The sequence below is a fragment of the Larimichthys crocea genome, chromosome XVII (genome assembly GCF_000972845.2).
Source record: "Larimichthys crocea isolate SSNF chromosome XVII, L_crocea_2.0, whole genome shotgun sequence".
In the NCBI taxonomy this organism is placed as follows: Eukaryota; Metazoa; Chordata; class Actinopteri; family Sciaenidae; genus Larimichthys; species Larimichthys crocea.
Window position 1 is genome coordinate 11,860,046 of NC_040027.1, and position 14,168 is coordinate 11,874,213.

The 14,168-nt window shown below is 44.7% G+C and overlaps 1 protein-coding gene across 3 annotated transcripts in view; it reads left to right on the forward strand.

The window, feature by feature from the left end:
- The first annotated feature begins 70 nt into the window (after window positions 1-70).
- Window positions 71-14,168, forward strand: part of usp24 (ubiquitin specific peptidase 24) — a 29,677-nt gene continuing 15,579 nt past the window's right edge. The window contains exons 1-26 of one of the 3 annotated variants that reach the window (XM_019277678.2): window positions 71-572; window positions 3,627-3,795; window positions 4,042-4,109; window positions 4,217-4,360; window positions 5,560-5,685; window positions 5,965-6,000; window positions 6,100-6,165; window positions 7,319-7,384; window positions 7,672-7,746; window positions 8,381-8,539; window positions 8,621-8,735; window positions 8,897-9,000; window positions 9,108-9,215; window positions 9,322-9,417; window positions 9,501-9,662; window positions 10,744-10,830; window positions 11,493-11,600; window positions 11,698-11,847; window positions 11,942-12,073; window positions 12,655-12,766; window positions 12,857-12,933; window positions 13,044-13,184; window positions 13,402-13,455; window positions 13,543-13,676; window positions 13,831-13,897; window positions 14,037-14,147. In XM_019277678.2, coding sequence (XP_019133223.2) covers window positions 291-572; window positions 3,627-3,795; window positions 4,042-4,109; window positions 4,217-4,360; window positions 5,560-5,685; window positions 5,965-6,000; window positions 6,100-6,165; window positions 7,319-7,384; window positions 7,672-7,746; window positions 8,381-8,539; window positions 8,621-8,735; window positions 8,897-9,000; window positions 9,108-9,215; window positions 9,322-9,417; window positions 9,501-9,662; window positions 10,744-10,830; window positions 11,493-11,600; window positions 11,698-11,847; window positions 11,942-12,073; window positions 12,655-12,766; window positions 12,857-12,933; window positions 13,044-13,184; window positions 13,402-13,455; window positions 13,543-13,676; window positions 13,831-13,897; window positions 14,037-14,147 — 2,949 coding nt within the window. In that variant the 5' untranslated portion in view covers window positions 71-290. The remainder of the gene's footprint in view (window positions 573-3,626; window positions 3,796-4,041; window positions 4,110-4,216; window positions 4,361-5,559; window positions 5,686-5,964; window positions 6,001-6,099; window positions 6,166-7,318; window positions 7,385-7,671; window positions 7,747-8,380; window positions 8,540-8,620; window positions 8,736-8,896; window positions 9,001-9,107; window positions 9,216-9,321; window positions 9,418-9,500; window positions 9,663-10,743; window positions 10,831-11,492; window positions 11,601-11,697; window positions 11,848-11,941; window positions 12,074-12,654; window positions 12,767-12,856; window positions 12,934-13,043; window positions 13,185-13,401; window positions 13,456-13,542; window positions 13,677-13,830; window positions 13,898-14,036; window positions 14,148-14,168) is intronic. The other 2 variants (XM_019277679.2, XM_019277680.2) reach the window with 2 other exon arrangements.

The following is a 14,168-nucleotide window of genomic DNA, read 5'->3' on the forward strand; positions in this document are numbered from 1 at the left end:
AAAGACCCGACAGTGAGGTAGTAATTTGAAAGTCGTTAAGTAATAATTAACCCATTAAAAATCATTAAACGTTTAGAGGACTCTCCACCATGCGCGCTCCCGCGGTGGGGGCATGCAGTTCCTTGGCATGCAGAACTCGGCATAACACCTGTGTCGGCGCTGTTGTGGGGGGAAGCCAGATCGTGACAGGCTAGCAGGCGGAGGACTGTAAACATGGCGGCGTGCACAGCTACAGGGCTGTGCCGAACACCCCGTTACTACTAAGCCTGAGAGACGGAGACACCTCGAACATGGAGACCGAAGAGGAGCAGCACATAACCACGCTCCTCTGCATGGGGTTCCCGGACCCAGACGTGATACGGAAAGCGCTCCGGCTCGCGAAAAACGACATCAACGAGGCAGTGGCGCTCCTGACCAACGAAAGCCCCGGACTCGGGTATGGATACGAGCCGATGGAGAGCGGGCCTGCCCCCGGCTTGGGCTCGAGTGGTGAAGGTGGGGAGAACAGCGGTCGGACCGGGACTGGAGGGTTCGACCCACCGCCTGCATACCACGATGTGGTGGACAGCGAGGTAAGAAACAAGTCGCCTTTCATGGAAGCATCACACGGAGGAGCAAAGGGAGGGAGGAGAACATTAACCGGGAGAGTGCGGCTCGCCCATTTAGCATCGGCTACATGGACCGAGCTTCCAACGTGAGCTGTCAGGAGCAAAAAGAGGCGGGTGAAAAAACCCCTCCGGTCCTCCGGAACCGGGTCGTAGTGACTAACTAACTAAGTAACTAACAAACACGAAGCCCGGTTACTTAAACCTGAGCGCCCGTTTAAACTTAGAAGCTAACCCCTAGTTAGCAGCCGTTGGTAGCTGGCGTGCTAACGGCAGTTGGGCAGTTGAACGCGCCAGTTACTGGACCAGGTGTAGCCGCACACAGGCGCTGGTTCTGGGGGAGGATTTCTGAAGAAGGGTGTCGGTTATTTCAGCTATCATACGGGACATTTAGTTGGATTTATTCAGTTTATTTCAGGTTTTTGCATAGCCCAACGTTAGCTCTCCTGCTCCCGGGGTGACCAACCGTCAACCGTGCACGCAGCTCCGAGCTCGTGCCGAGATTGCGGGTCCCACTCGGAACCGGACCGAAGGAGACGAAGAGGTTTCGCAATGTCCTTGTGGCCATTTTTAATCATTCTTCTGTCCACATTTAAGCTGTAAAAGGTTTGAGGTTTGTGGTATTTGATGCTTTAAAAGGCCAAATCATTGGTTTCTCTGACACATGTCAGCCCAACATCTCCTTTCACTCCGTCCCCAGTGAATGTTTTATGTGTTTATGTTGAGGTTGTAATGTCCAAACTGCACAAACTACCACTCATAAATACCTTTTCTATGACAGGAGCGCGTTCACTGACACCTCAGGGCTGTTTTGCCTGCAGCAACTTGACCTCAGACCTGTTGCTTTCATGCACTCCTCCACTAATCCTGTCAGGAGAGATGAATGCTTTCTTAGAAAGTCTGCAAGATTCAGACTGTTCAACCACTTGTTGTAAGCCTTTGATGACAAATACACAACTCAGGTACCTGTTGGCCATTTCCCTTTTTTTTTCATCTTAACTCCGCCGCTGTCATAGCGTAGTACAACAATCACTGACATTTACAGTATGCAGAAAATAGCGCCCGTTTGTAGGTCACTGTAAATAATGAGCCTATTTCTGTACGTGTTCCAACAATCTTAACAAAGCCCAAAGTGACTCTCGCTCTCACTTTTCATTAAATCTCTCAACGCCAGCTCATCTTGATGTGTCAATATATGAGACGCGTGCCATTTTGATCCCCGATCGATCCATCCGACGATTGATTTATGGACATTTGAGCCACTTTTTTTTTCCGTGCATCGATAGAGGAATTAACAAGTGTCACTCACACATGTTTTAACTTCTCTCTGTTGAATATGAACAATGAAAGTGTCTTTTTATTCCCTTTCTTCTCTTCCTGTGTTTTGCTGTGTTTGTGCTGTAGAAGGCATGTCACAGGTCTCCGGCTTCATGTTATGCTCCTAAATATAGCCCCGCAGTCTCTCTCTGACACACACACACACACACACACATTGCAGTTTTTGCAGGAGGGGGGGTCCCAGGAGGTCTGCAGGGTGCATAGTAACAGAGTGGCACTGAGTTACCTCATCGTCCTGCGCAACCACACACACATGCATGCATGCATACCGTGCCTTTGAGACCTGAACGGTTCCCCTGAAGGCTCGAAGCGCTGTGCGGTTCACCTGCATGTTTATTCTCAGACTCAGCGCGTTATACACAAAAGATATCTGCTGTCACTCTTATTTCGATCAAAGATATTTAGCTTTTTCTATTCAGATTGACAGTGAGTTCCTGTTTGGATATCCTAACAGCAATGAAATGTCTCTCTTTCTTCTTTTGAACCTCGTGTTTTCCAAGACGTCCGGCGTTCGCTTGGAGTCTCTCTCTCTCTCTTTCCGTCCTCTCATCCATCTATCTGTCATTTCCAATTTTCTTCGAAAGGGAAGAGATGAAATATGATGCTTCTTCTCTCTCTGCTTTCTACTCCCCTTCCCTCCCTCCCTGTTTTCCTCTCCTCCTTCTTTATGTCCAGTCCATCACCGCGATGTAGACGCATCCGTATGCAGCACTCAGTGCACCGACTACATTGACCATTATGTATGCTAATGTGTGGAAATGTATTCAAAATGGGTAAGACTTGGCCCAGCTATACTTTGCTGTATGAGTATTTACACTGTGCATTGCCCACAGAGTAAATGAGCTGTAATAGCTTCGTCATTTATAATGTAGGATGAGCTGAACCCCAGAGCTCAGTCATAGCTCAAGTTTTCATACAAGACGGCAAGTCTTTCTGTAGTTCTGCACGTATGAGCACCGGCAGCACCGTCTCAGAAGGCAGCTCTGCAGTTCAATCATGAATATTCACATAACTTCATAAATATGTAAACAACTTTATGATGTAAATAATTCAATAATCCTTTGTCTGTGCTTTTACCAAACGGACTCATAGGCCGTACTGCCACTGGCCATTTTGTGCTCTCACAGAGATGAGGTGAGCGTGAACCACGAATGCAGAAAGGTGTAAAAGTTGACTTTAAGGTGACTTCGGTTTGAACTTATCTGTTCGGGAAAAAAAACATATCGTGAGTAGCAGCGTCACACTTCTAACACGGCGGTGTCATGTCACGAGGCAGGACGCTCATCACATTTGACCGGAGCTCTCACACCCTGTCTTACACATCAAAACTCGTTCGCTCAGTGAAAACCTTGAAAACAAGCGCCTGTCTGGACTTGTTTGGAAAGATTCTTTTGGGGGGAAATCAATGGACAAAAAAATATGGAGGTGGAGATGAAGGGCATACCGCTGAGTTAAAGGACACACTTTTCCAAATGACTGCTGTCCCTCTTCTCCCAGAGGGAGAAAAATAATCGAGCATCATCCTGTCTGACGTTCTCATTGCCTGAGGCCCTTTTGGATTATCATAGCGTAGAGGACAGTCGCAGTGTCACAAAACAGTGGCTGACGCAGGGATCAGCTGTGTGAAATATAGTCACCCATCGACATCAGGGTTGTAATTTTGACATGTGTGTGTGTTTCCAGAGAAGCAATGATGAGAACGGAAACTGCTCCGGGGGCAGCATGGAGTTTCCCACCACCAACTTGTACGAGCTGGAGAGTCGAGTCTTCACCGACCACTGGTCCATACCGTACAAGAGAGAGGAGTCTTTGGGCAAGTGTCTCATCGCGTCCACCTGCCTCGCCCGGCACGGTAAGACCATGTTTGTGTGGGATTTGAATCTTCGTTTTTTGAAAAGGTCTGCTTTCAGCTAAAATGTTCACCATCTGCGTAATTGTGTGGGCGGCATGTTTTGTTTGGACTGTTTTTCACATGTTGTTATTTTGGACACTTGTATTACATGGCTCAATCTGTATCTGTGCTGTCAGAGCCAATTTCTCTCCATGTTTGGACATAGCATAAATATGTGAATCCAAAAAAATCTCCCACTCTTGTCAGGTCTCGCTGACGCTGACGAGAACTGCAAGCGCTTCATGGATCGGTGCATGCCGGAGGCCTTTAAAAAGGTGAGCAGCGAAGACCCAGAGATCTAAGTGACTGCGCCGGCACTTGATTAATTAACATACACTGTCCTGACTCTCCTCCTTCTGTCCGTCTTGTCCGCCATCACCAGTTGCTGACCAGCAGTGCTGTACACAAATGGGGCACGGAGATTCACGAGGGAATCTACAACATGCTCATGCTGCTGGTGGAGCTGGTTGCAGAGAGGGTGAAGCAGGACCCCGTACCTGTGAACCTGATGGGAGTCCTGACTATGGTGTGCTCACTTTCACTTTTAATATTTATTTATTTTTAACAGCGTTCCACTGTCAATACCTCTTGTGCTCTGAAACAGCAAATTACTTCCAATACCAAGACTGATTTTTAATGACCGATGTTTTAAGATTGTCTGTAATTGGCTTGTTTGTCAAAGGCAGTGTTGTCCTACTCGAGGTCGCTCGGTTTTTTCAGTTACTCTCAGACAAAGAGGACTCTAGATTTTATTTAAAGACCGGTCAAGACCAAAACTACGGGGATATCCCCAGTCTTTCCTCTTCACTTAATAATGTCTAGTTTTTCCTGCCACAGTTTCATAATTAACTGAGCAACGTCAAAACAAAATGACGATGAAAACAGCTGATAAACAATTTTTACAAAGTTGATTTACAGTCTATAGTTCTAGAGCAAACACCTGTGTGGCACAGAAAACTAAAGAGAGCACAGGAGAGGTCAGGTCGAGGTTTAACCACCAGACCACGAACAGACAGGTGCAAAGTTCCTCCAACAAATCAAACTCATGTATTTTACAAACAGAAAAAAAGAAAAGAAATGAATGTGAACTAGGTCAGTTTTGGGTCATTTGTGAATAAACATTAAAGTAGGGTGGAGAATTAAGTAGAATGAAAATTGGTGAAATAAAAAATCCAGCCTCCTCCTCAGTTACACCGTCTTTCTACAAGAAACGCTTCGTGTTGTTAAACCTGAATTGCTCACAATAATCAAAAACCGTTTATACCTTTACAGCCAGCGTGTTTATGATGAACCAGATTGACACATTAAACTTTAAAATGTGCAACAAGCTCCTAGAAGTTGTGAGGTTAATCCACTGCAGTGTCAGTCTGCTTTAAATGAAACTAATAACTTGACTCATTTCAGCCGTCCTTCACGCACACTCGGAGGAAGTGATCGTGTCTGTCTGGGAGGAGATGTCAGCCAAAAACCTTCTGTAATAAAACTTGTAATAAAGAGTTCACCTGCAAAACGGCATCCAAAAGAAAACACACAGCGGCCTGTGAAGGCTGCGAGGCGTGAGCCTCACCCAAAGAGAGGCGAACATTACCTACCTAAGTAAAGGCTTTATACTGTCTGGTCGTGGTCTTGACTTGGTTTAGGTGCTTAATGCTTAAATCAGTGTCTGTGGTTGAAATGTATCAGTAGTATGTATTTTACGACCTGTGTGTTTGTTCTCATTTCCAGGCCTTCAACCCTGACAACGAGTACCATTTTAAGAACCGCATGAAGGCCTGTCAGAGGAACTGGGCTGAAGTTTTTGGAGAAGAGGCCAACATGTTTGCTGTCTCCCCTAGCAACACGTATCAGAAAGTACGGGCAAACCCTTTTGTCTTAACGTATCGTGTGTGTGCCAGTTCATGCAAGTATATTAAAGCTGTGCTCGTATTAATATACACACTTCCTTATTAGCCTTTGTTTACGGTTCATGTAAGACAAATGAGTGCCTCATCCCCAGTGTTGTGTAACTGAGCCATAGGGGCTCAAGCACAACATGTGTGACTGACATACAACAGCTGTCAGAAAACTTGAGCGTGTGTGTGTCACAATAACACGCAATGCCAAAGCTGAAAACATATTCATCTCTTTCAGGAGCCTCACGGTTGGCTGGTCGATCTGGTGAATCGAGTGAGTAGCGAGCAAGTCGCCCTTATATTGTCTCCACATGTTAAAGTTGTGTCAGTTTTTCCTCATCTGTCTCCTGTATTCTTCTTTTTTTTTGTCCAGTTTGGAGAGTTGGGAGGGTTCACTGCCATCCAGTCGAAGCTCAACACAGACGAAATTGAGATTGCTGTAAGCGTAACGTCCTTTCTTTCGCGTCTTTGCCCTCCTTACAATTCGTCTGATGTGTCTTTTAGAGTGATGAAATAGCTCCTGCCCTTGTGATGGATGAGAGCGGCGCTGCAGACAGACTTTTAGACAGTCTATACAGGCAAAAGGTCACCATGTTTACCCCCTCCGCTCTCAGCTGCAGGGTGCTGAATGTCTCTCTCTTTCACCCCCCCCTCTCTCTCTTTCTCACTAATACTCACTTACACACAGACACACTCTCTCATCCTCCCCCTGTGTGATGGTTGAAATGCTCTGTTGTGTTATGTGTTCTGAGGCATCCTTGTACTGATGCTTCCTTCTGGGAACCTGGCCGGAACCACAGCAGTGCACAGCCATTGATTCTCACACACACACACACACACACACACTCCCTCTATCCATTAGCATATTAATAAGGTTACGCTGATTGCAGACCACTGTTGCACTCTTCGGCCGCAGTAGGAGCTCAGGAGTGCAGAGTGTGTAAGCTGTAAGATACCAAACATACTCCAAGCAGAGAGAGAGAGAGAAAGTGAAAGGAGAAATGATAATGAGAGGAGTGCTCCCTCCGTTACGGACTCTCAAGGGTGACTCATTCATTTGTGTGCTTTGAGCAGGAAGTCAAGTGCAAAGAGGAGAAGAAGGAGGAGGAGGAGAAGGGGGGTCACTGAGTGAATAGAGGAGGAAGGTGGAGGAGACGGTAGTAGCTGCTCAGAGACAGCCCCAGAAGCAGACGTGGAAGATAGCCAGAAAGAAAAGAGACAGGAACTATTCATGAAGCTCCCGTGATTTAGTACTGAATGACAAATGACAGCTGGGCTCTGGTATTGGAAACTCACCCTCACATCTGTTTACACTCCCGCTCGCTCACATGCACCAGTGAAAAACACAGTATCAGTTTTAAACACAGTCTGACCTCTGGTCTAAACACTCCCAATGTAAAAGGAGCGTCTTCCATTTGTGTAGGTTTCTTTTTTTAATAAGTGACACATCTGCAAGACACGTTGTGTTGACACTCCTACAAAAATAATTCCTATGATAGTTAGTCATACTCAGCTGGTATTGATAAGTTGATTTTCCCTTTCGGTTTGTGTCATGTCTTTTGTTACTTGTCTCTCTCCGCCCGCCCACACAGAGTGTGTCAGCTCTGGTCCAGCCTCTTGGAGTCGGTGCAGAATACCTAAACTCCAGCCTCGTCCAGGTGAGCTATCCTGTCTGCACAAATCATAGTGCACTGACTCTAATCTGGTTATTTGCATGACCATTTTTTTCCAATTGGTTCAACAGCTGCTACTGTCTATATTCTCCTTTTTATATTCACATCTTATTCCAGCGTTGAAATCATTACTTGTGTGTTGTTTACATGACCCCTGGGCCCCATTCTGATTTCTACTCTATTTTTATTTGCCGTATCCTCTTACTGTTTTGCTGCTGCAGCGGCCCATGTTCCCCACAGGGATCAACCAAGTTTCATATTGTTTTTCCTAGCCCATGCTCGATCCAGTCATCCATAAGATGATCACGTATGTGCAGAACCTGGAGGAAAAGGACCTTAAAGACAAGGTAGCGTTTTAAATCTGTCACGCTCTTTATGTTCGTTGCATCGGGCTTGTTTTGTATGTTGCTGTTGGGAAGCCAGTGAGGGATTCCCTCGTTTGTCGGTCAGGACGCTTGCACAGACCGATCTGGAGGATCTTTTTTTGTTGTGAAACGGGATATGTGGGAGCAGTTTAGTTACGAGGGTTTAAATTAAATCCTTTAGATCTGATTGGATTGCTCAACAGTGGGCGTGGCCCAGATAAATACAGCACAACACAGAGCTGTTATAAGTCTGCCTCGCCTGTATTGTTAGATTAGGAGGAAAAAGAAGAAATGCGTGCACAAAAATATAAATACAGTTTTTTCAGGCTGATATCCACACTCACACTTCCTATCATATCGCTCTTCCAGCTTCTGTGACCTACAAGCTGACAGTCAATGCAGTTTTATACAACAGGCAGGGTTACCCCAAATTATATTTGATGAGATAAATGTATGTGTATGCTAATATTTAAACATTTGCACAAAGAAAAAATAGACACTCTGATGTAGAAATGTATATTTATTTCACATATTTGGTAGAAGAGATAATTGAACAGTTAACGCAGGGACTCAGGATTAGAAGATGTTATAATTCTTCGTTTGCTTCCATCTGTAGCGTCTGGTGAGCATCCCCGACCTGCTGTCGGCCATCAAGCTGCTGTGCATGAGGTTCCAGAGGGAGCTGGTTACTGTGGTGGATGACCTGCGGCTGGACACACTGCTGCGCATGCTCAAAACCCCCCACTTCTCTACCAAGATGAACTCCCTCAAAGAGGTCAGCTCCCACTAGACAAAATGACTTTTTCTGGGTGTTTTTTAATCAGATTTTAATCTCGTCTCACTCTGTTTTTCTCAGGTGACAAAGTTAATAGAGGAGAGTACAGTGTCTAAGACGGTGAAGAATGCCATCGACACTGATAAACTTTTGGACTGGCTGGTAGAGAACTCAGTCTTATCAATAGCACTGGAGGGTAAGAAAATCTATCACTTCCTGCCTGCCAAAGGGCTTTGCGCAACACTCGGACGAACAATTAAACTTGTAACCACTTACAAAGAAGACAGAAATGATCAAGCTTTTTGGCCTGAGGTTCACAGCATTCAGTGTGCTCATTTAAATGTCTCTTTGTTCCAGGAAACATTGACCAGGCTCAGTACTGTGAGAGAATCAAAGGAATCATTGAGTTACTGGGGAGTAAACTGTCGCTGGACGAACTCTCCAAGATCTGGAGGATACAGGTCAGCACCAGCAACCCGCCACGACCATTTGTAGCCGCTAAACTGACTATTCGTGCAAATGTTTATCGCTTTGATGGATCTCTGTTGATTTGATTGACGCATTTCAGGCGGGCCAGTCTTCAACTGTGATAGAAAACATTCATACAATCATCGCCGCTGCTGCTGTGAAGTTCAGCTTTGATCAACTCACCCACCTCTTCGTCCTCATACAGAAGGTCAGTGCGGTCTCCGTGACGTTTTGGGAATAAATTCCCTCACTGGAAAGTGGCCAGTGTTTTTTTTTTAGTATTATTAATAATAACCTGTGTGCATGATGTTCAGAGCTGGGAGGTTGAGAGCGACCGCGTCAGGCAGAAGCTGCTCAGTCTGATCGGGAGGATCGGCAGAGAAGCTCGCTCGGAAACTACAACTGGAAAGGTGCGGTGTGGTCCTTTGTCTGCAGCATGTGAAGTTTCACTATTACAGTCTGAATCATCTTGTAATTGTGCGCGTCTGTTTAGGTGCTGGAGGTGCTGTGGGAGTTGGCTCACCTCCCCACCCTGCCAACCAGTCTAGTTCAGCAGGCGTTGGAGGAACACCTGGGGATTCTGAGCGACGCCTACGCTGTCAAGGAGACCGTGAAACGCAACTACATCATTAAATGTATCGAGGACATTAAGAAGGTGAGACAGACATGCTACAGATGCCTGCTGGTGTTTTTGTGGATGTGGGGGTCAGGTGTTTTTGGCAGTTTGAGATCATAGGATAGGATCTAAGACATACTTATTTTATATTTTGTTAGTTACAACACAGGGACTGTTCCACGCTGACCATGTTAAAAAGAAACACTACATCGGGCCTCTACATTTTTCTGCTTGCTGTGACAGTTTTGTTCTAAAGTTAGCACGTCCTTGTCAGCGCTGCACATTACCCTTCAACTCCAGTTTGTCCACTTCCATCTGAGTGTCGGGGGGCCGAACAACAATCGTCTAGCACGAGTTCATGTTTTTATTTCAAAGAAAAAGGTCTGATGTTCCTCTTGATTCAAACCCTCTGACCACAGCAGAAACACGCTGACACTCCAGATTTCCTGGACACAAACAAGATTTTGACACATTGTGATAAAGCATCAGCTCTTTAAAGTAGAACCTTTCCCTTTGGTTGATTTAAAGTTATTAACAAATAGTCTTTTACTTTAACCTTTCCCTAATAGCATTCATTAACAGTTTATAACACACTATAATGTAGTTATTAACATATATAAGTGTTTATTAATGTAGCTGTGGACATCTGTAAGGCTGGTATATAAACACAGTTGTAATAATGTATAATGTGTTAAATGTTAAGTTTTAATTGTTGACAAATACAGTACATTAATAAACACTTACATGTGTTTTTAGGTGATTACAGCTACACTGTAGTGTGTAATAATTCATTATAATGTTACCAGATAGTCTTGATATATAAATGGATGTTTAAATGATGAAAGGTAAAAGAAATAAAAGCCCATGAATTAATGTGTATTTTATATTTAGATGGACTTCAATAACTTTACAGGAAAATAGACTAAAGTATCTATAAATTATCATCGGTAAAGGTGGATAATAATTAAACAATCTGTGTTTTCTATGACTGTGACAGGATGTTCGACCAGCCACACATAAAATGTCCTCCTCAGCCTTTAATCCTCACGTGTTTTTGGGTGTATATAAACACACATGTGCGTACAAATGTCCCACCTCAAATTAAAATGTATGTTTTTAGACTCAGGAGGACAGTAAAGGCAGCGACACTCAAAGCTCATTTCTTACGGGCACTTGGGGCAAGAAGAAAGCTAACTCTTTGGCCAAAGTAAGAGAAGAAGCCCCTTTTAACTCACAAACTCCACTGACCAATCTGTATCCCAATCTCACTGCTTCACGCCTGCCAACCAATCGCGGAGGAGGGCTTTGACCACAAAGGGGGTTTTTTCATTGGTCACAGGTTGATCATTTCACACTTGATTGTAACATGAGGTAGTTTAACCAGGTGGACGTTAATCTTCTGCTTGCCTCACTAAGAGGGCTTCTGGCACTGACTAATGATTACACAGCGGTGGTGATCCTGTCCTGGGTGAGAGCTGGCTCAATTAAACGTGATTTTTTTAGCTGCTGGATGAATGGTCAGCTTTGGTGGAAGTGCTAACGCGTTTACTCACGTGAAGAGGGATCCAATCAGAGCCTTGGATAAATAAAAGAAATACATGTTTGATATTTGATTTGGACTTTAAAAAGAGAACTCATTTAAAACTTTAAATTTGAACAGTCTTTTGACTCTTTGCCGTTTTGTTTTACATCCCTGGCTCTGATTTGCTTTCTGTTCACGCAGCTACAAAAATAGCAGGTCTGTGATGGCAAAATCTGATTAGTAAAGACCATCACAGCCCTCTGTTTTTATAGCACGTGCGTGTGTGCTCATTCTGCTTCAGTGGATATCATTATCTGGTGTGTGTGTGTGTGTGTGTGTCTCCGCAGGCTTCTCAGCAGAGCAGTCCTCAGGCAGTGTGGGTCGTTCCTGCTCTCCGTCAGCTGCATGAGATCACCCGTTCTTTCATCAAGCAGACCTATCAGAAACAAGACAAGGTGACACAAACAGACAAACACATCATCCAAAATGACACGTTGTACAGTCAGCCGCAGTGTTGCTATGGTAACCTTTCTTCGCCTCTCCCCCCCGCAGAGCATCATCCAGGACTTGAAGAAGAACTTTGAGATCGTCAAGCTGATCACGGGATCCCTCGTAAGCTGCCATCGACTGGCTGTGACCGCCGGGGGAAACAACGGCCTCTCAGGGTCAACTCTGGTAGACGGACGATACACCTACCAGGAGGTTCGTCCATGTCAGATCTTCTCTCACGAGTTTTTGTCTTCGTAAATTTAAATATCAACATGTGAAACATGTCTCTCTGGAATCTTCTCTTCAGTATCTGGACAGCCACCTGCGCTTCATGGCCTTCTTCCTCCAGGAGGCCAGCCTCTACCTGGTCTGGAACAGGGCCAAAGAGCTCTGGGAGTGCCTGGTGTCGGGGCCAGATGTCTGTGAACTTGACCGTGAGGTATAAAAAACAGTTATGCAAATGAAACCCTCGTCCTTGAACGTTTGTTTGTGATTAGAAGCGCCTTTCTCTGGATGACTGCTCAGGAGAAACAAACGCACTGCAAATATTTGCAACCGACTCCACCCTTGTGGTTTTTTTTTTAGAGCCGTGTTCAAGGCAGCTACAAAAACATACATTAAACATACATTATTTACTTTGCAATACAAAAGTTTGAGGAGGGTTTGAAAAGTTTTAATGAACTCTTCAGCATCTGTCTTTTCACTAAACTTTGTGTCCCTCCATGCTGTTTCTTGATTCCCTTTTTATTTGACTATACTACTGTGTAGTTTTGGTGTTGATCTGACTGTTTCAACTTGTTGCACTGACCCTGAGCATGCCTCCTCTGTCCCAGTATTCAGTCTGCGTAGTTGCAATGCATATTTCAGTGCACACGTTTACATTTTAACTAAGAATAGCGTCTGCAACATCTGCTCCTCTTCAAGGAGGCCCCCGGAGAACGCATAGCTCGGTGTGCCTCAACTATCCAAAATTCATTTTCATGAACTAATTAAACGTGATATGTTTTTCAATGTGCGCAGATGTGTTTTGAGTGGTTCACCAAAGGACAACACGACCTCGAGAGTGACGTTCAGCAGCAGCTCTTCAAGGAGAAGATCCTCAAACTGGAGCCTTATGAGATCACCATGAACGGTGAGAGACTCTGCGAGGAGCTGCAGTGTTTCCGGATTAGTTTATGAATAAGTATGTGACACAGCAGTTAACGTGTTTTCTGTCCCTCAGGTTTCAATCTGTTCAAGACGTTCTTTGAGAACGTTAATCTGTGTGACCATCGCCTCAAACGCCAGGGAACTCAACTGGTCAGTCCACTTCTTTATCCGTATTTATTTTTTAATCAATGATGCACTGATAATATCTGTTAAGGTGAACCACATCTTTATATTTAAAGCATCGCATGGTCTGATTTCAGTGTGTGGAACGCCTTGACCTGGCAGGGATGGATTTTATCTGGCGCATCGCCATGGAAACCCCCGATGAAGAGATCGCCAATGAAGCAATCCAGCTCATTATCACATATAGCTACACCAACCTCAATCCCAAGATGAAGAAGGTCAATATACGTGTGTGTGTGTGTGAGAGATTATTGTGGCCATCATGTGGCCTCATTATCTGAGAATAACAGCGGGACTTATAAATACTGAATCATTTTGTGTATTCATAGGAGTTTGTTGTGATAAGTTGAGGCGTTGGACAACAGGAAAAGAACAAATCCTCTGTAAGAAACGATAAAATACTTTTAAAACCTGAAATCTTCTCTTTCCTTTCAGGATTCCGTGTCTTTGCACAAGAAGTTTATTGCTGATTGTTATAAGCGACTAGAGGTAAGGAGCGGAATACGTTACCGGTACCGGAGTGATTGTGCCGTTTGACAGAAATCAGCAGCTGACATTTCACGTCTGTTTTCTCAGGCAGCCAGCTCGGCCCTGGGCGGGCCTACTTTGACACATGCTGTTACTAGGGCAACCAAGATGCTGACGGCCACCGCCATGCCGACTGTGGCCACATCTGTACAATCACCATCCAGGTACAGAGGGGGGTTTGGGTAAGAACATGGTTACTAAACCTACTAAAACATGTTCAGTGTTCCTTCTGTTGGGTGTTACTAACTAGTCTTCATAGAGTAAAAGTGTACTTAACTGCTAAACCACACTTTTATCAGGATTATTGAAACTCGTCTGCTTATTTTCCTCCCTCAGATCAACTAAGCTGGTTATAATCGAAAGACTGCTGCTACTGGCTGAACGCTACGTCATCACTATAGAGGTAAGGACTCCTCTCCACTTTATAATATATTAATAATGTATCAGAAACGAGAGTCCTGGACGAAAGAAGGGGGATTCCTGAAAGCAGCATCATTGAGATTTTTTCCTGTTTGAAAATTTGTGTGTGTGTTTCCGTGTAGGACATGTACTCAGTTCCTCGCACTATTCTACCTCACGGGGCCTCGTACAATGGACACCCTGTCACTCTTCACATCACCTACGAGTCAACCAAAGACACTTTCACCTTAGAGGTACTGTAAGACCTTTCCTAG